Source organism: Sphaeramia orbicularis, chromosome 4, assembly GCF_902148855.1.
Source record: "Sphaeramia orbicularis chromosome 4, fSphaOr1.1, whole genome shotgun sequence".
Lineage (NCBI taxonomy): Eukaryota > Metazoa > Chordata > Actinopteri > Kurtiformes > Apogonidae > Sphaeramia > Sphaeramia orbicularis.
In genome coordinates, this window is record NC_043960.1 from 32762222 (window position 1) to 32786117 (window position 23896).

The 23896-nt window shown below is 38.6% G+C and overlaps 2 protein-coding genes across 4 annotated transcripts in view; both read right to left on the minus strand.

Moving 5' to 3' along the window:
- Positions 1–178: 178 nt before the first annotated feature.
- espnla (espin like a) lies at positions 179–22788 on the minus strand. Of its 2 annotated transcripts, none has more exons than XM_030132227.1 (12): positions 22687–22788; positions 20407–20709; positions 19172–19362; positions 16982–17168; positions 16787–16894; positions 16018–16149; positions 8765–8932; positions 8557–8677; positions 6547–6719; positions 6298–6462; positions 2907–3865; positions 179–1172 (listed from the first exon to the last, which is right to left on the minus strand). In XM_030132227.1, the coding sequence occupies exons 2-12, from the start codon at positions 20698–20700 to the stop codon at positions 641–643; spliced, it is 3030 nt and encodes a 1009-aa protein (XP_029988087.1). In that variant the 5' UTR covers positions 20701–20709; positions 22687–22788; the 3' UTR covers positions 179–640. The 2 variants fall into 2 exon arrangements, with proteins under 2 accessions (XP_029988087.1, XP_029988086.1); XM_030132226.1 differs by having other exon boundaries at positions 16712–16894.
- Positions 21715–23896, minus strand: part of scly (selenocysteine lyase) — a 6416-nt gene continuing 4234 nt past the window's right edge. For both annotated transcript variants that reach the window (XM_030132230.1, XM_030132231.1), the window contains exons 10-13: positions 23444–23527; positions 23210–23309; positions 22964–23039; positions 21715–22864 (exon numbers count right to left, since the gene is read on the minus strand). In XM_030132230.1, coding sequence (XP_029988090.1) covers positions 22711–22864; positions 22964–23039; positions 23210–23309; positions 23444–23527 — 414 coding nt within the window. In that variant the 3' untranslated portion in view covers positions 21715–22710. The remainder of the gene's footprint in view (positions 22865–22963; positions 23040–23209; positions 23310–23443; positions 23528–23896) is intronic.

Genomic DNA, 23896 nt, shown 5'->3' on the forward strand with positions numbered 1-23896 from the left:
GAGGGGTATTAATAAGCTAGGAAAAATAGACATTTCAGTAGAGTAATAGTCTGTATAACAAAAGTCATGCAAGAAATGACGTCACATCAGTGCCTGTGTAATGATTTATTTCATCCTAGGCTGTGCTGGAAATATTTACCACAAATTCTTTCTTATCAAAGAAACAAAACAAATTCAATAACCTCAAAACAGAGATGTTTATTCTCAGGAAAACACACTAGTACACTAAGCACTCTGGCATTTGTAATAGGGCTGGGTATTCAGAAAATGGGTCAGTATCAATTTGATACCTGTTACCAGTTTTACTACAGACCTCTATATCTCTCTGTATTGTTTCCATATAAACATGTTACTCTAAAAAGACTTTTTTGGGGAAAATTTAACAAGTCCAAACATGCAACGCTTGTGGTTTCTCATGGATTAACAAAATAAAAATAGAAAATTAACAAAATAATAATTTAAATTTGACAATATGTGAATAAAGAACAAGTAAACAAAGCTCACTGAATTTTGACTTTGAGCACCTGACAGTTTTCTAAAGACAAGATTCATACATGATACATTTGGAAAGTGAGATTATTTTTGATACCCAGCCCTAATGTCGTCTAACTACAAACCATACAAAAATATTAAAAAGAAACTACTCAAAATAAAAAATCTCTGCCTCTTTCTCCTTCCAAAATGCAAAACTCCGATCAATGTATTTACAAATTTCCTCATTGCTGAAACTGGAAATGTCAGTTCCTCTATAGAGCACCCCCTCGTCAGGTGTGGGTGTCTGCACGATGACTTTAGGGACCTGTCTAACCTCTGGTAGGCTGTGTTTCTGCACCTCTGCCGGGCTTTCAGACTGACTAGGTGCATTTCCAAAGAACTTTACTTTAATGTCCTCAAAGCCGTCCTTCCACTCTCGGTTCCCGGCCTCAATGTCCTGTATGACCGCCTTGTGGAAGTCCCTGACCATCTCCCAGGGATAGCTCCCAATGTGGTCGAACACCTCGAAGCACAGCAGATGCCTCATTTTACGTTCATCCACAGGCAGCTCTAACTCCAGGATATGAAAGTAGCCCAGCATGAAGAGATCCAGGGTCAGCTTATCGTACTCTACTGGCACTCCGTCCACACGGGGGAGGAACTGCTCTGGGGAATACAGCGCCTGCTGCCTGTGAAGCCTGTGGAAAGCAATACATAGAATGCTCACTGGAGGTTTATATAAAAAGTTCATTTTCATCCAAAAATGTTACATTTTAAAGCTGTACAATAGATTTTTTGTCCACTTGGGGGCAGTGTAACACACTACAAACTGAAAACGCAACAAATCAATATGCACATGTGTATGTAGATGTACGATATTAAACTTTCGTCACCGATTTTTCATCAAATCTGTAAAACCCGAGTCAAAGCCTCATGAATCAAGTATCATGAATCCGTAAGCCTTTCCACGATTACTCACCTGAATCTTATCCGTCATGGTGAACAATTTTGAAGTGTACTCCACCATAAACAATCCATTTGTTTACAAACAGGGCCGGTAGGCCAGTCGGGCATTTTTGGAAATTTGTTGTGACGTACGTTGTGGGAAGCGAGATTCAGGTTGAGTAATCACGGAAAGGCTTACAGGTTCGTGATACTTAGGCTGTGACTTGGGTTTTACAGATTCAATGAAAAATTGGTGACCAAAGTCATACGCAGGTTTAGGGAGTCACAAACTATCATATTTCTTGGGTAATTAAACCCGGTATTTTGTGATTTACATATTTATGACTCTAATATGGTAACTGCCTTCGCTCAGTCCAAGCAATAAAAGATTCAGTAACAGACGACATTTGGAAGTATTGTAGGATCATAGCTGTTGTTATCGACTCTGGCAGAATTCACATTTACATTTGAAGCAACAAATTATAACCAATGTCCAGATAGTGGGTTCTTCTAGATAAAAAGTTCTAGCAGAGCATTGATAAGCACTGGATCGAGAACTTAAGTGGTAACAGAGAAAAAAACACGGTTTTCCTCCTGACTAGTTCATAACGGGGTGTTGTGAAAAGGACAACACTCCCACGTGACATGAAAATGGGCCTGTCTCACTATGTTGTGGTCATTACTAAGCTCCTAGAAAAATTTCTCCCAACATATTTCTTGTTACCAGGGTGATGAGTGACAACACAAATGAGACAAAAAGAAAGTGTCAAAGGAGAGAGCTTGAATTGGTCACTCAGACAAGACAGAATCAACACTCAGCAGTATATGATCTCTCCTCATTAGAAGAACTTAGAGAAAATAGAGGTGAAAACATGAAGACACACCTGAATTTGTATTGATATTGTGTTTAGTATTAATGTTAGTAAAGGGATGTGACACCATTGACAAGGCGTCCCTTACATTGATTAAAATGACACACAAAAGTACACAAATCAGCAAAATATAAGATGGGCCTTGATGTTTATAGATATTTGAATGTAGAAATGTGACTTACTTCAGCCTAAAATTTGTAAAAATCAAAAGTTCCATAAAATGAGGGAAGAGCAGATGTAGAGCTTAATTCTTATTTCATAACTGTTCATTAACCAGTCAAAAATTACACACACCAGTGGAAACAATCAACTGAGGTGTTGTGATGTATCTGAATTCATATTAAGTGCAAAGTATAGCAATTTTAGGTCATCGGGCAGTGGCTAATGGCCATTCTACTCTATTAATTGGACTGATTTATATTAACTCTGTGTCTGTGTTTTATATTGTTGCTTGTTTTTGTCAGTGAATTTGTGGAATCCAATTTAATCTTGAACTGCAGTCAATGGAAAAAAAGAGATTTTTTAGCTCATATATATCTTTTTATATTAGTTTTGCTCATATTTTCCTGTTCTATAAGATGATGGTGCTGGAACTCATTATGTCAGAGGTTGTACCTGCGTATCTGCCTGGATGGGACACTGGAGATCATGTTTCTCCAGTTTCCCAGCATCTTGTTGACTGCACTCCTCTGCTTGAAGAAATGACCCAGCGAGCTGTTCATCATCTTTGACTGGGTGCTCTCCATGCTGCCCCTGCGATCGGAATCACTTTTGTCACCCATGGTCGGGTTTCCGCTGCTGTTCTTCCTCTCTGCTACATCTTTACTCTTTAGAGTCACAGTGTATGCCGACTTCTTCCAGTGACCTAAGAACAACACGACTATGCGCTCCTTTCTGAGGCTGGTGGTCTCTAGTACGTCCGGCATATTTTCGTCGTAGTCAATACCAGAGTCGCTGTTCTGGTCTGTTTCTGGGGCTACTCTCAAGACTTTAAGCTGTTTGTCTGACACTGTAGGCTCAAGCTCTGTGCACACATTCAACGTGACAGGCTCCTCATTACCATCAGACAGGGGTGAGTTCTGTGTCTCAAAATTAGACTTTAGAGTCCTCACAGACACGCCAAACTGATGGATTTCATCTTCTATCATCTCCCTGCGTCCTCTGGTGGAGTTCTGTCTGTCTGACGTCTGAGAGAACACTGAGATGAGCTCGGTGTTGGGCATCTTGCAGTACGGCTGGTCGGTCAGGTTACTCATGAGCAGCGACATGCTCTTTACGATGCCAGAGATGCGACTGCACCACAGCGGTAACGGGATCTGACTTGGGAAGTTTCTGAACTGTGTGTTGACCGTGATGTTGACGATGGGCGCCGGTAGGATGTGTCTGAGCTCGTTGGCGAGGCGAGCAAGCTCCAGCTCATAGCCCTCACAGTTTCTCTGCATGGAGACGTTGGCAATTTGCTGCTCCAGATAGATGAGGTCATCCTCAGTCAGCAGCTCACCAGAGGGCCCCAGGATGGCATTGTGGGCTTGGGAATACCTCCAGCTGACTTTGGCAAATCTGTTCCCATTTTCCTGTAAGAGAGGAGGAAAAACGAAGGCAGATAAACACGCAGCATGCCATATTCTAAATTTCAAATGGCTTAAGCGTGAGAGAAATAGAGAAATTTTATGGTAAAACTACAATCCAAACCTCAGAAATACGAGTTCACTAACAACCTGTTACAAGTTCAGTGATTTCTTTCATACAGAAACAAGGAAACAATGGAATTTCCAACTCCTCTCAAAAACAAGGGAAAAAAGCAATAAAACTGGGGTAACTTTACTTAAAATTAGTGAGAATATCTGCCAAAAGAGCAGGAAAATTTTCCATACAAAGATTTTAGAAAAAGTAAAAACATCTTGAGTCTAAAGAAATATCCACAGATATGTTCAAATGACTGTGGTTGGGCTAAAACAAGTACATTTGCTTGTCTGCCTGGCAAAGATTTAAGAATTATTATCTCAATATGTAGGAAAATGTGTTTAAATTTACTGAATGCTTGTGCCATTGTCTGGAAGTAAGATTAGACCTTTAGGAAGTACTTCATATCTAACAGCAATGCAGGTACAGTAAAAACAGAAAATGTGTCTGGATACTAAGAACATATTTAAGAATGTTTCTCTTGAGCTTTACATGAAGTCTGTGTTGTTCTGTGTTGTGCTGGGAGTTAACCTACTCCATTACTAAACTAAAAACAGTCTGAGCTTCCTACTGTATATCTATGACACTATGACAATAAACGGCGCTAAATTCCCCTTATCCCAGTTGGGTTTTTGGTCACTTTTTGCTTTTTATCAAATAGATAGAGGGACAGGAAAGACAACATAAGAAACAAAACCAGAGGTACAATTCATGGTCCACTATAAGGTAAGCTACCAGGAGACTTCATAATAACTTCTTTTTAGTATAGCTGTACTGGATTTATGAGGTATTTCCTGAGCACAGAGCCATAATTCAGGACAATAGCAACAACATTTGCTACATCTGAGCACATTTTCCCACATATTGAGATAAAGTTTATTAAATCTTTTCATTGTAGCTGGACAATTGTTCTTGTTTTGAGATAAAATCTGTTCTTAAAACAATATTCTGACTTTTTCAGGCCCTGCCTTTGTGTAGTTCTTTTACATATGGTATAAGGGTGACTGGCCCTTGTCTGATCTTTGTGTGTGATGTGATGTATATGAAGACATTCTGGACGTAACAGAGCAGTGACGATCAGTTATCTAAAACCAGTAATAAAATCACAAGTACGTTTTAATATCTTCTTAAGGTAATTAAAGACAGAAACAAGTGAAATGTTTTATAACTATAATCTAAATACTGCCTGGGAAGAAAAACAAGATTTAGCTTTGTGCAGCTTCTAAAAAAAGGTATGATGTGGCGAAAAGCTGACCTTTATCTGAAATGAAAACACTACATCTGTGTTTGGAAAATCTTATCAAACTAGGTATCTTTTTTCCCGCAATAATTTATACAGTTATTTTTGCCACATCATCCTCTTACAGTAACAGTCCCACCACTTCTTTTGATCGATCCAATATGTGCAGTATCAGTCAGACTCTCACTGGATGAAAAAACAAATTGTTGTAATAACAATGCGTTCAGGGTTTATTAGTTGATGATACTGGAAGATTTGGAAGCTTTAGATAAATACACACTAAATACATTTTTCAACATTAGCCCTTCGGCATTCGGGTGCACCTTTTAGGCACACTTTGCACTTCATTTTAAAAAACTTCATATTATTTTTCGCAATTTAAATAAGGTTAGAATTCAAAAGTTGTTCATTTTTGCTGATCTTTAAAATTCTGGCCCCCAACTAAAATTTTCACATTGTAAACAAAAGAAAATTACAAGACTAGCATCTGTCTGCCAAGTGTGCCTAAAACGCACTATTTCTTCCATTTGATATGTATGATTAGGGCTGACCTTGATTTACAAAAATAAATTCAAATTAGAGCAGAAAAATAAATCAATATATAATATTTCATAGTTTGATTTATAGGTGTGCATTTTACGCACACTTGGTGAGAAATGCTAGTATTTTTGAACATTTGACCTAGCGCCAAAAATAATAATGCAAATTAACCGATGTTGGAGTTAATCATTGACATATGCCAGGCTGCAAAAATCAAATAATATGTGATCCACTTTTTATGTAGTGTATTGAAAAAAAATAATTTTTTGTGTTTTTTTTGCATCCAAAAAATGGTTTGTTCACCTTACAAACACGGCATTTAAAGGGTTTAAAAATGTGACAGTTATTGAGTATTTGGTATTTTTATTTACGGCTCAAGTTGATGAAATAGAAAAAAAGTGCAAAAGAATTAAAAACAAACTGTATGAAAATTTTTTTGCCATTATTCCACAAGTGTGCCAAAAAAGGTACACTTGGTGCTTAATAAGGGCCTTGGACGGGATACCAGAGGGTTAAAAATAATGTATTCCAAAAAGACTGTACCTTCCTCCTCTGATCCTCCTCGTCCAGCAGCCTGGCCTGCAGCTGTCTCACCATGACTTGCCTCTTCCACTCAGCAATGGGACGGCCTCTCTCATCGTGAGTGGGCACCAGGTAGTCGATATCGGACAGATTGGCCTCCTCAGTGGGCAGGACCACCATCTTATTCTGCAGAACAAAAGACAAAGTAATCATCAGCTATAAAAAGAGAAGCAGACAAAGGAAATGTGGAGGCTTATTGTGCTTACTTACTGCTTGTCCAGTGAAGACTCCTGATAACCCCGATTGCTTTAGAGATGTAATGGATTTCATGTCGCCAATAAGTTTTTTTTCTCCCAGCAGGATTCCATCTGGAGGACCCTTCTTATCAGCAGAGACGGGTTTCTCCCCCCCAGCTGGTTTGGGCTGATTAAAACCTTTAATAACTGCAAAATAAATCATAAGCAGGCTCTGTGTAGTTTAATAAATACACACTTTATTCCTTGGAGTATTGGACCATTTTGTGGATTAGGATCAACAAATATACATTACTGGGCAAAAATCTTGGGCCACATTTAGGTTTGTAGTTTTTTCGTATTTATTTTTCTATTTCTTCATGAAGACTTACAAAGAGCATTTAGTGTGACCTGTGTTTGTACTTCTTACATTTTGATCTCTCGTGGGTTGATAGTGTTTAAGTTTCAGTGTTGTAGAAAGTACTGGAAAGTTGCACTTGACTAGAAGTACAGGTACCCTAGCAAAAAATTACTTTGGTAGAAGTTCAAGTCACCAACTGAAATGCTACTCAGGTTAAAGTATTTAAGTATAGTGTATTTACTGTATTTAAGTATATCAAGCAATCTACAATTAAATGTACTCAAGTAATGAAAGTAAAAGTACAAGTAAATATTAACCCTTTCATGCATAGTGGTCACTACAGTGGACAGCAGATCAAAGGTGTTTTCTTGTATATTTATGGATTTGTTGTTTTGTGCATCATCCCATACGCTGCAATTCATACCATTACTGTAACTTTGCTGTTCTAGATAAACCTGATCTGCAGTAACATGTTTGAGTGTAAAAAAAAAAGCTAATTGTTACAAGACTGAAATAAACAGTTTTGTTTTGTTTGTTTTTTTAAACAAAAGTTGCTTGTTTGGTGTTTTTTTTTTGCATACTATCTCCATGCAGGTATGTTAAACTGTGAGAAAACATCAGATTACCAGCATTAAAAATGTTTTTATTTCATAGTTTTCATGTAGTATATCAGTAAATACATGTTTCCTTGCTTCCAAAATTAAATGCATGGTATCCAGCTGAGTGAACATTTTTGTAATTCCATGAAAAATAGGTTCATAAAAAATCAATTGCATTGTTTTTATTTTTTATTTTTTTCATGCCGAAAGAGGAATAAAAACACTCCGGAAAAAAATCTTGATTAAGGCTCTCATAATTCATGCATGAAAAGGTTAATAACAACCAAAGGCAGTCAGAATTTGGAATATTACGCTGCTGCTCACATCAACAGATTGCTGCATTACATTTGTGCACCGCATAATTAGGCCCAACAACAAATCATCTTCCTGGCTTTGTTGCAGTCACTAGTAACCTCAGTGGTGAAAACACCAAATTTCCTTGAATTTATTTTTTGTAACGAGTAACGATACTGTGTATTAAAAGTGTATCAAAGTAAAAGTATGCAATTGAGTTAGGAATGTAGTTGAAGTAAAAGTGAAAGTAAACAGAATCAAAAAATACTCAATAAGGTATGAATTCTCCCAAAACATACTTGAGTACAGTAGTGAAGTATTATTACTTTGTTACTATACAACACTGTTAAGTTTTCTGTATTCATCGTGTGGTATATTATGCCATGTTTCCTTCAGATCTTCCTTATTTTGACTAGTCCAGATGATCCCATATAACTTCTCTACTTTTCACATTTTTTGGAAATTCTTAAAGCTGTTCACATATTTGCTACGTTCCTTTGTATCTGGTTGCAGAGATTGAGAAATTCATATGTATGGTCGTTATAATCTTGAAAAACAACAAATAGCGGCGAAAGACTTTTGCACAGTACTTCAGTTTCACTTGTGTTTTATTCATATGCTAAACAACGAAACAACAGGATGTTTCCTTCCATATGATGTCTAATACATGTATTTAGTACTAGTACTACTGCTGATCTTAACCTTAATTGAAAATTCCATGAAAAGGGAGGATGTTAAAAGATTAAAATGACATTTACTGCTTTTCTTGGGTAAAACAAATCTTTTTTCTCACCAGATGCTGCGATTTGAATCTGCTCTATTCTGTTAGTGACTGCAGTTGTGGATGCAGCAGAAGTAGGTACAGGAGGGGCCTGGGGGTGTCTCGCCTGAGGGGACTCCTCGGTCTCAGGTTGCTAATTTGGAAAAATACAGACACACAATTGTTTTGAATTTTCATAGGAAATGTGAACAATGGAAGAAATGTTGGAAAACCAAGCTACCTTTAAACTATCCATGGGTGTGTTATTGCTGTCAGTGTCCCTGCATGTGTCACTGAGGCTCCCGTAGTAATCCTCCCTGCTGCGCTGCTGCAATGACACAGCTGGTTTGATCTTCACCTCTTCCACCTCTGGAGTGATTACCTCGATGGGATTATCAGCACAAGGAGTCTGCAAATATCAGATGCATGGTATGAAAGTTCAGACCATTATTTAAGTAGACATGGTAAAAGCAGAGACAAGAAGAGTTTATTCTTCTTTAATAAATGTAAATTAAAACATTTTCAGACCTCTATGAAGTAATTCACAACTTATGTCCCAAAATTACATGTTAACGGTCAAATGTTTAAGACCCCTTTTGGACCATTATTGTATGCAATTCATAACTTATTTCACACACATAATGTCAAAAAAAGAGTGAATATTATGAAACATTTACGTTTCTAATCTAATCAAACAAAGGTTGTAATGTTCCAGATCTGGTTGAACTTGAATTTACCTACATTAGATAAACAGCAATAGAAAGATGGTTTTTAGAACGTCATTATTTACATTAAATCCTAGAGGTTGCACAGTGGGCATTAGGGATTATCCATTCTGTATTAGTTTTTAATTTTGTAGTGTTGTTTCAGACCGATCCGCAGAAGTTTTCCAAATCAAGGTTTTGTACATTTAAAAGTCTGAAATACAGAAGACTAATTTTTAGACTTTTTAAGGACCTACAAAAATTCTGCTAGGGCTAATACATTTTGGGTATTTTTGCACTTTTTTTCCCCATCATAGGACAAACACATTTTAGACCCTGTATAAAAAAAATCCCAGCAGTTTCCTTTAAGTCAAAAGTCATGTGATGGAAGTTGTTCCTCTTTAATTTGCTGTCCAAGTTATAAGACTTCTAATCTCACAAGGCAGACACTTTTCCAGGTAGATGGAAGATTGTAGCAGATTTGCAGGAGGGCTTGGTGATAACTGGCCAGAAACTTAATTCTGAGTTTTGTTTTTTTTTTCAGTGTTATTCACTTGCTTCTATCTTATTTTCATCATTATCTTTTTTTTGCTTTCATTTGAGTTCTGTAATAAGTTCCGTGGTTCTGCTTCTTTCAGTTCTAATAAACATCAGACCTTACAAAACCAAATCGTTTCCACATCTCTCAGGTAACATGACAACCTTTCTTTGATATACTTTTGTTGTCTTCACTGACTGATGTGTGAGTGATAGCAGAGGAAAAACTTATCTTGATTTTGCAAAAACAAAAACTCAATTTAATCTAATTCAATACATCACACAGCCCTATTCTGGTGGGTTCATAACTACTACCAAACACATGAATGAGTGCACATTAGGAATTACAAATACAGAAGTAAGAGGTAAATTGGCTTTGTTTTCTTTAGGACGTGAAAGAATGTACATTTGGTTGTTCAAGCAATCAAACACTACTAGATTAAATGTCTAGTTTTAAGTGCTTAACATTCAAATGCGGATGACTGTCTGTGACAGAAAGAACAAACCAAGATAGTAATCAAGCCTGAATTTACTGGCAAATTTTCACACCACTCTAAGGAGGACGTCGGATGTATGGAAACATTTAGATCCCCTTTAATGAACCTGGGTCGTCCTAATGCACTCCATGCAGAATGCATATCAAATTCAGCTCTCCAAGGACATTATTAGTAACCAAAACATCAAAGAGGCCTAATATGCTGCTGCATGCTGTTGTGCTTTGTGTCCATGAGGTGGTCCCTGCCATTTCCTCTCACACGGCACTTTGATGTCAAACAGCACGAAATATGCTGTGACACTGCTCAGGCGCAGGAATAAACTTCCCCGAAGTTGTGCAATCCATAAACAGATAAACAGGGGGCTGGGACAAGGGGGAAAGGGGTGTTCCGATTCCTCTGTGACCCTTCTCGTAACAGTTCAACGTCCTAAAAGCTCCGACCAACTGGTCCTCGTGTGTGTGTGAGTTTAATTAGACCCAGTGGTCAGGAGCATTTGGTTTTCATCAGCACCCCATCACAGCTGCCACGCACATATAGATAGCCTAACCCTGTTTTGGCCTGGATCTACTCTCCCTCTATCAAACACCACAAAGATCCCGATCACAACAGATTAGGAGCCAAGAGTTAAGAAACAGCTACTCAGTGCTGTGTCATTGTCAGACATGCAACACTGGTAATCTGCAGTCCCTGTGGGTCGAGCTGTAAGAGACTTTAAAGAAGACTTTTAGAAACCTGTGCATTTAAGAAACATGTCGTGTAATTCTGCACTCTGGAATCAATCATTAAAACAACCGGCTTCCATGTGAAACGTTCACCTTCTTCTTGTGATAAATTGCAACACTGATGTACACAGCAGGTATACATTATACACAGAGAACACTGTAGTGTAAATACATGTCCACTCACATGTTAAAATACTCTCAGGTTTCCTACACAGAGGTAAATGTTTGTGAGGCTAGCAGATGACAGGCACGGAAAAAGCTTTTTTGAATCTCAACAAGACAAATTACAATATCTATCAACCCCAGACTGTGTCCAACAGTGCAAGGTCCGAGAAGTAAATTAAAAAATCCCATTACCAAATTGTAAAAATCAACAATGACAAAATACAGTAAGCTCATAATGTGAGACATGAGCTGGAATATTAGTCACAGCTAACCGTAAGAGGCTAGAACTAATCAGAAAAAAGGTAAAACACTGCCAAACCATCTGCTATACTTACAGCAATAACAAAACTTTCCTTTCATTTAAATACAATAATTAGTCAATTGGACTTCTTTCTAAAACTTACGGAAATAAAATGTAATCAGAATAAGAAGAGGCAGCACAAAATGCACAAATAATAGTCAAAGTGATCCAAAAAACCACTGTAAAATGTACTGACCTTAGACAATTCTGTCAGTGCACATCGGCGCGACTTCACCGTACAGTGAAACTCCAGGAGCCAGGTAGCCGGGGAAGCCGCTCAGTGTTGAGAACAAGACACTATCTTAAGATCACCGACCACTTGTTTGACACCATCATCAGCATCTCTCTGCCTGTGGCCAAGGGCCGTCGGGCAATAAACAATAAACTCTGATCGGAGAATGCTGTTAATAATTAAGGGACAGGATAGGGTGGCCGGTAATGTCACTAATGCATGGATGGACAAACCAATTGCCATGTTGCTGCACGAAGGGGAGGTATCAGCGGAAGAGTTGTCAAAGCAGCTGGAAAACAGACATTTTATCCCAGTGCCACCAGGTGCTTTTTTCCACTTCGGACCAGAGAGGAAATTAATTCATCAAGCATTTTTTAGGGGGTTAAATCCACCTGAGACCAATCGTAAAGTGCGACAGTGGAAAGAAAAGGTGAACACGTGAGCTTAAAGTGACAGGTTTGACTGGTAATGTGGAAAATCTAACTACAATGATTGCAGGCACTAACACACGTTATGAGTGAAATAATCTGCTAATCCACCTAGCCACTTTTAGCCATAAAATATTAAACATAAATGTGAAAAGGAATTTAGAGCTCAATACTGAAGGAAGGTGGAGATACTTACAAACATTGCTCTCAGGTGATGGTTTTGATTTGTTATGTTAAACACACGGTATGTAGTTTCTGGGGCTGGGGGTCTCAAGAAAATGGTAAAAAAAAAAATGGTAGTGGTAAAAGTAGTAGATGACATTGAAAAGTAGGGTGAGATCATAGCTGTTTTCACCATCTGAAGTGAATCAGTCAGGAAATAGGTACAAAGAGAAAAGGTCATGTATTAAAGGTAAAAATAAATAAGATATGGGAAGAAATGCATGAGTCTTTTTTATTTCCGACATATGTACAGATTGCGACACAGCTGAAAAAATGGCCCCTTTTCCTGAACATAACACCAACCATTTCTAATCTGTAGGATCAGATTTTCAGCAAATCCAAGAGTTATGTTTATGTTTGCTCCTGAGCACCTCAATGCCTATTTTCTGCTCCTCTACAGCAGCAACTGTGCACGATATAAACTCGTATTCGCTAATGTCAACAAATAACCAACTCCTGTAACAAAACAAGCTGAATTCTATATTGTACATGACCGATACTCCCTACTCCCTACTCACAGATCTCATAGATATTCCCTGAATAAAATTCCTGCATTCAGAAAATCCAGTAAAGTCAACAACACAGACATCACTTCCTCCATGTGTTTGATGTGTATACATAAACACTACCTAAATAGTACCTGTTATAAAAGATTCTACAACATGTAGAAACAAAAATCGATACCATTACAAATCATATATTATTTAAACGAATGCAGCTTGTCACAAACTAGTGGTGGATTAACTTGCTAGCTGGGTAATTATAGGGTAAACAATAGCTTTGAGGTTTTCCTTTACAAGTTTTTTTGCTCCATCTATGATTGATGGATGATATTACTTCTCAGCCTCCAGTGAACATATAAACCACTGTTCACTTGTGACCTACAGTGTTCAGAGCTCCCTTTGTCCCATTGAAATGAACATTTTTTCTCCTTATGGTTTGGAAAAGTACTTAATATGACTGAAAACCCTGTGCAGTGATTACGAGGTGATTGGAATACAGTTACACAGCATGAGTATATTTTACATATTGTTGCTGTCAGGTGGAAACTTAATAAGTCCATTTTTAGTCTTTTTTTTGGTCATAAAACGATTCTAATGGTCAGTCTTCACGTTGGCCTGACAATTTCAAAAATATTTAACCAATGAAAAGTGTTAAAAATGGCTTGTGGCTACATCTCTTAACTGCATTCATTTATTTAGAATATACATCATTTATCCAGTTTCCTGAAAAATAACCATTTTGAACATAAGAGGTTTCTGCCAAACAGCAACGATATTGTACCTTTAATGTTGTATTTACATAACATTGTAATATAGTGGTGTATATTCACATCATAAAATTTTTATTCTATTGCATTAGCTGCAGGTAATACCAAATGCGAACATTAAGAAAGGGGATATAATGTCACTGACAGGCGACCAAATGAAACGTGGTATTTAATTAAACAAAGTTTCAGAATTTTTGCAAATCTTTTGAACATTGGGAACATGTGATGCAGTCTAGCTAAATATATAACATAGGCCTAGTCGGAAATGTTACATATTGTAGCTTTGAGGAGGTACTAGTGCAGCAACCTTCTATAGCATGTGTTTTGCTTCTTTTAGTAAAAAACAAGGAGGAAGTTTAGACTGTGTCCTAAAAAAACACAGTGATGAATGGGAAAGGCATTCTAAAAATAATACTCTCAAACAACAGTATCTTTGGCCTGATCGCTGCAGATGAGGAGGAAAAAGCCACAAATGTGTGTGAAGCAAACATCTCCGCCAAACAAATGTTTATTTGATTGCAGCTGTTGCTGAGATGTGAGATGAGGAAGAGCGGTCCACAGCGACGAATGGCTGACCTCGTTGTGAGAGGTCCAAACATGTGAAGAGGCCAGCTACGCAGTTCTCCGGTCAACGTCCCAGTTCATTTAGGTCGTTACTCGGAAATGAGATTATCTGACTGACACTTAAGAACCACTGAGACCCACGATCTACGCAAACGTGCCACGCCACCAGAAATGTAATTAAGGCATGTCTTGTACAACTCATCATGTGCATTACATCGTCTTTTCTTCAATTATTAGAGGGATTTAAATCAATTAAGTACTATTTTAAGTACTCTATCAGATGACCCTTTTGTTCACATCAACCCTCTGTTTGTGTGTCTACCGTATTCATTGCCAAGAAACATAATACACCATTATGTCTGCTACCAACATTACACTGTATCCAGAGGTGACAATCATAGCACTTCCAAGACTGGAAAAAAACATGACATACAATCAAACTGGTGTTTGAAGCCAGTGACATCCTGCTCTCCAAAGTCCACAGAGGGATAGGGTTGCCAGTTCCAGGCATCAGAATGGTGAAAACGCTGAAACTTAAGCTTGTGGATCTCATAACGGGCTCAGCCCCTGGGCCTTCCACCTGAGCCGCTGGAGAGGGGTAACTGATAGGCCCTTAGCTGGCCGCGGCTCCGGCTGCGTTCGATGTAGTAGCAGCCCCTGCGCTAATTAGCTCCTCCATTGTGGATGGAGGATTATTTCTGAAGGGAGCTCAGCGGCTACGCCTCACCAGCTCCCAATCATCATCCTCTTCAAGTATGAGTGCTGCTCATCTCTGCTGACTAATTCATGGTTTCTTTTGCAGACAGCTTTCTTTACTCTGTGTATACTGCTGTGGAGTCTGCACTGTAAGCAGCAAGTGAAGTGTGATACGCAGAAACAACAACAACCTGCAGGTGTGCAGCTGTGAGCCTTTAAGGTTCAACAAGTCTGCTGACAGAGCAGTCCCAGTGCGCCCTTCCACTTAAAAGTATTCTATTTTCCAACTTAAAATCCCAGGACTTCAAGTATCAGTATGACTGACTGTAATCCTCCCTTGGTTAAAATTAAGAAGGAAATAAGAACTCACTGTGAGAATATTTTGTTAGTCAGTGTGTGATTTAGTGGCATCTTGTGGTGAATTTGCAGATTTCAACCAAATGAATACTCCTTACCTCACCCTCTCCTATGGTGAACAGTAAAAAAGCAAAATGTCCTTGTTTAAGCTAGGGCTCAAATGTCTGTTGAGGGCTTTTTACATGAGGGGATAATGGTGGATAATTACCACTAAAAAATACAGAGCTAAAAAATATTTATGTTAAACCAAAACCAAACTGAAACAAAAACCAAACTGCAAGAGTAAACAAAAACTAATGTAACCTCAAATAAGGGCCAGTTTTTACCTTACTGACCTCTGACATGGGCAGCAGTGCAAACAAGGTGTTGACACTAAAATATTTATCAATCACATTAAGTGTGAATTATTGAGTGTCGTGTTTACCGCACAAAAGAGTTAATCTCAGAGAGTCCTCAGTGGCAAACTGAGAAGAGACATCTCCTCTGCTACTCACGCATCATAGCTTGTAATGCCTTATTAGAACACCATCATCCTCCACTTCAAACTAAGAGCAGCACAATTAGTTGAAGAGGAACACAGCTCTGGAGAAGGACATGCTTCACTTGAATTAAATATGTGTCACAAATTAAGAAAAAGATGATTCACCAGCATTCCAAGATGTTCCAGATGTTTGGTTTTGACCATATTCTGCTTTTATGCTTTGATTTTTGTGCCAAGGTAAACAGCTGGACACACACAGGACACAAAGCAGGAAAGTGTGCTAATGAGAATGTGCTGTAAGTGAGACGGAGAGCTTACATTCTTCTCCATGGCACGGAGATATCTGGCACAATCGTAGTGTCCGTTGTACTCTGCCAGGTCTGCTGCTGTGAACCCATCAATATCCTGCTCAGAGGGATTGGCTTGATTGGCCAACAGGATTTTACAGCACTGAAGAAACAAACAAGATCATATCAGTAAATCAAGCAACATACGGTTACATGCACCAGTGCTGACTTATGTGTGTAGTCTGCAGCATTACTATAGTTAACTAAGAGTAACATGGCAACTACAACTAGCAATAAAAAAATTATTGTATTAACTCAAATAAAAATGAAATGGAAACAACAATAAATAATGCAACAAGACAAACAATTGCAGCTAAAACCACCTTTGTTGATTCTTAATGGTGTTCAACAACAAAATGGTTTTGCACAGTTGGAGACCTTTTATAAATAGTTCTGTAAAACATGTTTGGTGGTATGCATTCTTTTATATTACCCCTATCAGCTTCTTTAAATAAAGACTTTCCTCACAAACACTAAAAAGCAAAAAATACATGTAAACTGAAACTTGTCAGTTCCTCAAAATAAAAATCAAACTACAACTGTTATGTACTAGTAAATCTGACTAAAACTGAAACAACAAATTAAAAGACTAACCTAAAATAAAAAAGTAATGAAACTTTCACAAGCTATAATGACTGACATTTTGTATAAAAATCATTTTCAACCTCCAGCTCTCCATTCTCTGCAGCATCATGAAGTGGGGTTCCTCCCCAGTAATCCTTCATGACCTTTGAACCCACATGAAGCAGGCGCTCCAAGATACAATAGTGCCCCCTGCTGGCAGCAAAGTGCAGAGCCGTGGCACCGTCTCTGTCCTGGCACGACAGGCTGACATCAGTGCAGGTCACCTGAGGGTTTGGGATTCATGACACTAGTGATGAATGACTTTAGGAAACACTCGAGAAGCATAATGTTACAGGAGATTCTCCACTGACCAGCCACACCACCACAGCTTTATGTCCCATGTGGGAAGCGGCATGCAGGCATGTCATGCCGTCGTAGGCCCTCAGGTGGACATCAGCCCCACAGTCCTTCACCAGATACTCGACCACATGCAGGTGACCCTCCTGGCAGGCCAGATACAGTGGAGTAGCACCAAGGCCCGTCTGTCGGTTCACACACCTGGACCCCGATTCAACATACACATGAGTAGGTTACCAGTGTGTGACATTTGGAGACATATCATCAATAGCTGCCCAGTGCAACATCAGCGTTGAACCTGTAAGTTAATTATTTTTCATATAAATGCATGTTTCTATGTATTGTATGATCATGCAACATAATGTTCTACTCCTGTGTAAAGGAAGGCACATTACGTTCACTCAGGTTGAAATTAAGTTAACATCAAGAAAATAGGAATAGGAATAAAAAACATCAGTAAGATGTATACAAAATCCCTTCCTTCAAATTACGAATTATTACCTTCAGGGAGACTTTACTGAGCCAGTAAATACAAAAACAACTGTTTCAGGCCTTATTTCTAAGAAAGTCAACAGGTATGTTCCATAGAATGGCTGCTTTACTGTATTCTGACGTAATACAGTTCTTCAGCCGACTGGGGGTTGATATGTGATCGACAGAGCCTTTACATGTATTATTTACAGGTGACTGGTTGTCACATGTGACGGCCAGAGCCTGTCATGTGTCATACTCTCTAGTAACATGGAAATGAAGTAAAGCCTGTACCTACTGTGCCTGTATCTGGTCCATTCCTAAATAACACTGTCTCAGGTTTAAAAGAAGAGATGGGATTCGCTAGTGGGATTAACATCTCACATGACTCTTCCTCTGGATAAAGGCAGACTAATAACAACTCACTTGGACTTGATTATGTGAATGATGAATATGTAACAGCAAAGGTCTGTGTCGGGGCTCTCACCTCATTGATATTCATGCAGGAAGTGTGAGAACCCTGTGGGGAGGTTAGACTCATAGCCTTTGGGTGGATGCTGAGGTGGACATGAGAATGTGAAAAGTAGCTCAGGCGGGAAACTTGCATCAGATTTAATCATTTATATGGAACAATGCATCTGTACTTCTGTGCAAACATGACACGGACAGTACTTGTGATTACAACACCCACTTTAACGGCTGAAATTCACAAATTTAGATGAATAAACAAACTATACATGAACAATCACACCTACATACAAGAATATTATTTTTGTTTAGTTTAGTAAGAGGTTAATGAGTTGGAGGAGGTGATATTTCTATGGATGTGTAGAAAGACAGTATCTATAGTGCAGAGAAGGGTGGATGAATGAACCCAGCTTGAGTCCATGAAACCAGCTTGAAACCATGAACAACTGGATGAAAACCTTGGACTTCTGTGCCTGTTTGAATTATTACATAGCTAAATTTGTAGCATGAAGATGCAGGATGGGTGTTATTGGGTGTTCCAAAACACCTGAAGTTGCTTAGGCATGATAAAAACCTGTTTTTTTGTTAGTGCTGTTATAAATAAAATGCGGTGCCCTCATGGCTGTGCATGTGTTGTTATGTATAACCAGATTGTCAGAAGTAACAGAAGACTCTAATGGGGTTGTGATTGTTGAACCATAAAATAATCCATTGTAGCCGGGCTTTTAAGAAGTGAGTATGTAAGTTAAGTATTATTTGACTCCCAATTTAAAGTAACGGCTTATTTTATTATTTCTGTTATTTGACCTTTATTCACATGCAACATTTGTGTCATACTGTCCACTCTAATACAAATTTGTGCTCTTTTTAACTTCTGGTCAACATGTGGAACTGCATTTGATGTTGACTTGTACTGAATGCATAGACTGTATAAAAAGTTTGGGGGTTTTTTTCTACTTTTAATTCTCTGAGAACTGTTATCAGGCATACCTGATAGTAACCTTAGCAGACGGCGGAATCTTGATGAGAAAGGCTAAAAACGCCTACTAGTATGCAAATTGGGACAAGAACAAATGGCAAGCAGCAGATTAAGCTTCTTAGCCAGGTACCAATACAACATATGATATACTTACCTGAACAGTAATACATGGATCTAAGCAGTACCAGTGAGTATTAGTGTAATGAACAAACTATTTAGATATTTCGGTATATCCTCAAACACCAGTTGGGAGTGGCTCCAGTGAAATTGGGAGTTGTGAACTCACCCTGGTGCCGGCTCAACCAATAGTTTTAAACAGGTGAGGTCCCCGTTGGCTGCAGCGTAGTGAGCGGGTACAGCTCCGCAGTTCGTCTCCACCTGGGCCACTCCTCCGACTGAGAGCAGCCACTTGATGACGTCCACACAACCGAACCGAGCCGCAAGGTGAAGCGCAGTGGCACCAGAAGCATCTTTATCCTGCAGTCAGCCACATGGATGGATTCAGATATAGACACAAATGACTTTAGAGTTTGTAGAATTTCTTACCAGGATGAATAAGAATAGTGGAACATATGATACAAACTTGATTATTCTATAACATCATCTAAAGAAGGAAGATTCTGCCACTGTGATTAAAAAAATAGATCCTACAAATTAATAATGATGCAGTATCATAAAATATTAATGTCACTGTTTATTATTATTTATTTGTTTTGTGGAGACCCACCTGCTCATTTTAGGTGTGAATACGATAAACATAACAGTGTTCAGTTGAGTTATTAAGGATTAGAAAAATAGGTAGTACCATGTAACTTTACACATGTTCCTGATACCTTTCAGACATGTAATATTATGGATGTCAATACTGATTTAATCACATCTTGAGAATGGAAACTTGTCTTTTCTTGATTTATTATTTATCATATTCTTACTATCATTATTGGAAATAAATAATCCAATCTAAAGTAAATTTAGTATATCAAGATAATCAAAATCTAAATGTCAGCTTTCATTATTTGATTAAGTATCTTACATAGAAATAGTAAGTTATTCTTTTGAGATAATAATTCGTTATTTTGAGAAAATTACTGGGTCTTTTTCTTTTCACCGCAGTGGCAGAACAAAGGTTCCACAGTAAGCAGTATCTTGCAAATGTAATCATTACTTAAGGAAAAAAAGAGATGTAGGGAGACTTTCACAGCTACTTTCACTAGGAGCAACCTTAAGCATCTGGACATAATTACACTTGCTACAAATTACTAATGGATACCAAGTAAGTCAATACTATATGATGTAATGAGCTGGTAATACATCTGAAAAGGTAATGCACAGCACCTTTTACAACTGCAGTGACGTAACTGCACTCTGGGATCAGTTAGATGACCATCTAAAACCTGAATTTACACTCCCACACAGCTGAAATTAGAAGAAAAGCTGGATATGTGGCATGTCTCCAAGGCATTTGAGCTCTCAGAGCAGGTTTCTCCCTCCACCTAGATTGTTCACAGTAGATAAACTTACCTCAGTGTTGCAACCTCCTTGGTCAACCAGCCATTGCAGCTCCCGGATGTGACCAGTAGCTGCTGCATCATGTGCTGGTGTTGCCCGGTTTAAAGCTCGGGCATCAGCTGCCAGACCCAGTTCGCTCACCAGGTACTGCAGGCTCTCAACACGTCCACACCTGGCTGCATGGTGCACTGGGCCTGCACCTTGAATATCAGTGATGGATGATGAAAGGTGACCAGAAGATGCCAGTTCCTTCAGGGTGGCAACATCGCCCGCTCGAGCAGCCTGGATAGCCCGATGAAGCACCATACCTGGCAGCTACAGGTAAGATATGGCACACAGAAAAGGCACCCTGGAGCTCTTTGAATTCCAGCAGGTTACCATCACTGACAATCTCTCATACAATAACAAAAACTCATGCACTCATTGCCTCCTCCCTCAGCCAAGGAAAAGCGACACCGGAGCAGCAGCCAGCTGGCCAGCATGGCTCTTGCGGAGAGGAGAGAGGAGGGGTCAGAGCCAGCGAGATAGAAAGGTAATGAAAGACGGGTGGAGGCGCACAACTCGTGGCCTCCTGCTCGCCTTTGTGTGGCAGTGACCATATGCTGGCACACGCACCCACGCTTCAGTGGAGATGGGAGCTGAGGCAGCACGGAAACTTAAGTAATGGGAGAAGTTAGGGCCAAGGCAATGCTGGATTACAATGAGCTTCAGTTTTAGCACTACTATTATTTTTAAAACTCGCTGACGATGACTAATCAGCCAATCAACACATTAGATTAAAACCTAAATCTGCCAAGTGATTGGTAAAAAATATTTAAAGTGCATGTAAATATTTTATATCATACTGTAACACAATTAGTTGATTGGCTGCTCACATTACGTAATGGAAGCTGAGTAAATTCATCTTCATAACATCATACATTAGAAGTCACTTCTGTTTTATTATTTATATTAAATATTTCATCCATTTTACATGATCAGTTAAAGCGTTAACTTTGCATCAGTTAAAGTGGGGTCATTTGAGGTACAAGCCCATAGTCAGTGTATGTATCTCCAGCAGGAGATGGTGGTCAGCATAGCCCTGGTTTGGTGAAGCAGATATGAAGGTAAGTGATATACTGCTGTGGACAGAGCTAGCAGAAAAAATAGTTTTAGTCACTTAAGAAAAACCCACCCAAACAATCTTATCAGTTAAGTGTATGATATATTCAGAATATTTTCACTTCTAATTAAAGTCCTGAAGTGCTCTTTCACTGCCAGTAGACTCTCTTGACAAAAACAGTACTTTTACATCACAGAAGCACCATTTAGATTTCTGCATTACTGTCTGACTAAAAAACAAATTAGTCTAGGCAGTTTTTTTGTTAAGCAAGTCTGGTGTCTTTGAGGAGTGCTTCAAGGAGGAGGTTGACAAAATAAACGGCACCAAAGGGACATTTAAATGACTGTATGTACCTGTGGTATTTGGATCCTGAGGACACCATTGTATCCCATCACCATTCCAAGTGGGCAAATACTCTTACACAACAAAAGGAAGAGCCACCTTTCACTAGACAAAATGTAGACAAGCTCTGTTCCTGCCATTATAATATCAAGTTTCTCAACTAGAACTAGTAACTTTACCAAGTCCATCAAAGTGTGGTGCTATTATGCACTTAAAAGGTCCTAAGAAGACAAAACCAAACAAAAATATTACATTTTAGTGGCCATTGTAGGCAAAATGTATTCAGTTCATCACAGGTAAACACTAGAAAACACTAAGTATTACACCCTGAATCTTTAAACTGGTGTCAATTTACTGATTGATTGATTGATTTAGGTATTTTTGACATAGATATTCCTTTTAACAATTTGCCACTTTCTAATAAAGATTGTTCATTTTCTAAATATTGTGATTAACATCAGTCATTTAATCACCTACCCACTTCATTGTCCAAACTACTATTATTATACTGGCCTTAAAAACCCACTGACAGTCACAACTGATGTACTTTATAATTGTGGTATTTGTCAAAGTGTCTGATAGATTTTAAGCTTTGAAGAAAATATTATAATGGAAAGTAAAGCAGTAAAAATATTATAAACATAGTGTATACTTCTTTTAGGTGATTTGGATAAAACACATGTATGCAGTGCATCATTTATTTGCTAATAAGTAATGCACTGACTATGAAGAAGTACCTCACACAACCCCACAAATTGCAAACTGATCCCTTAATGTTAAAAAAAAACCAAAAACACAAGGTAATGCATTTCTAACCCTGTTTGTCCTTATTTGACCTAGAAATTTACTTTAAGTTATGCATCTGAAGTCCATCAGTTCATTTCTTCCAGCAGTTTCACAGTGTCCCTCAAGTCCACCACAACAGCATCCACATCTGCTTTGGTCGTCCCCCTGCCCACACTCAACCTCAAAGCGTTAGCAGCCACCTCTGACGGGACGCCGCAGTTCAGAAGGATATGTGAAGGCCTGATGGATGGAAACAATACAGGGAAATTGTGTAATGTATGCTGCGATCATTATGCTGTGTGGACAAAGGAATAACAGGTGAAAGAGAGGCTCTTTTACCTGTTTCCACTGTCTGAGTGGCAGGCAGCACCAACACTAGCCAAAAGCCTCTTACAGTTGGACAATACCCTCCAGCCTAAAGCAGGACAGAGAGATATTAATCATTCACAGCCTTTGTTGTTTACAAATCGCCCTGTAGAGGTCATGAACTGCCTCTGACAAGCTTTGGTGTAGGGTTAGAGGATGCTGTTTGGAGTAACGGGCCAAAACAGACATCGGACAGAGGCGGAAGAGTCATGACATCACCTTGTAATGTTGGACCCAGGATGGACACATTACATGTGTTAGGGAGGATATCAGAGCCGGGGTAGTGGCTGTTGAAGTGGAGCTTGTCTTTGAAGACAGCCTGAAAAGAAAATCACACAGATAATTTACTACTAAATGTTTAATCATCAAAATCACACTGCAAATGATGGTATTAGCATACAAAACTACCAGAATAATGATGAAGGAAGACTCTCTGGATGAAATTAGCCTTACCTGCAGTCGTTCTTCCAAGTAAAGTTTGGTACTTTGCATCTGACTCTCGTATTCTGACAGATTAGACGTTACCAGCTCTGCGGCCTAACACACATGAGAACAGATGGCATGTTTGGTGTGATTTACAACCCTCTGGCTGCTTAGAACACTTAAAATAATGATCAAAGATAGAGGTGAGAATTACCGATAATATAATGTCATGATGTGGTAACACAATAAAGACTGCTTGATACATAAAAGGACCTATAAAATCAGCTATGAAATGTTGACCATATCCATATATATGTCCACATCCAGTTATTATAATGTATTTCTGAAATGTTAAGTCACTTTTAAAAGCAACAAACTGATCATGCAGACTATTGTAATCTATATATTATATTATAAATATTATACATATTTAATGTCTGTCTGTCTATTTGATGGAAACAGTAGCAAAGAAATGACAACAAG

What these genes read in the sequence shown, in the direction of transcription:
- espnla (XM_030132226.1), bottom strand. Translation starts at nt 20,700, where the DNA reads ATGGTGCTTCATCGGGCTATCCAGGCTGCTCGAGCGGGCGATGTTGCC. An exon ending in TCCGTGCCATGGAGAAGAAT is followed by an intron (nt 8,933 to 16,017) that starts GTAAGCTCTCCG and finishes TGATATTTGCAG; the next exon opens with ACTCCTTGTGCTGATAATCC. An exon ending in CACCCATGGATAGTTTAAAG is followed by an intron (nt 8,678 to 8,764) that starts GTAGCTTGGTTT and finishes TTTCCAAATTAG; the next exon opens with CAACCTGAGACCGAGGAGTC.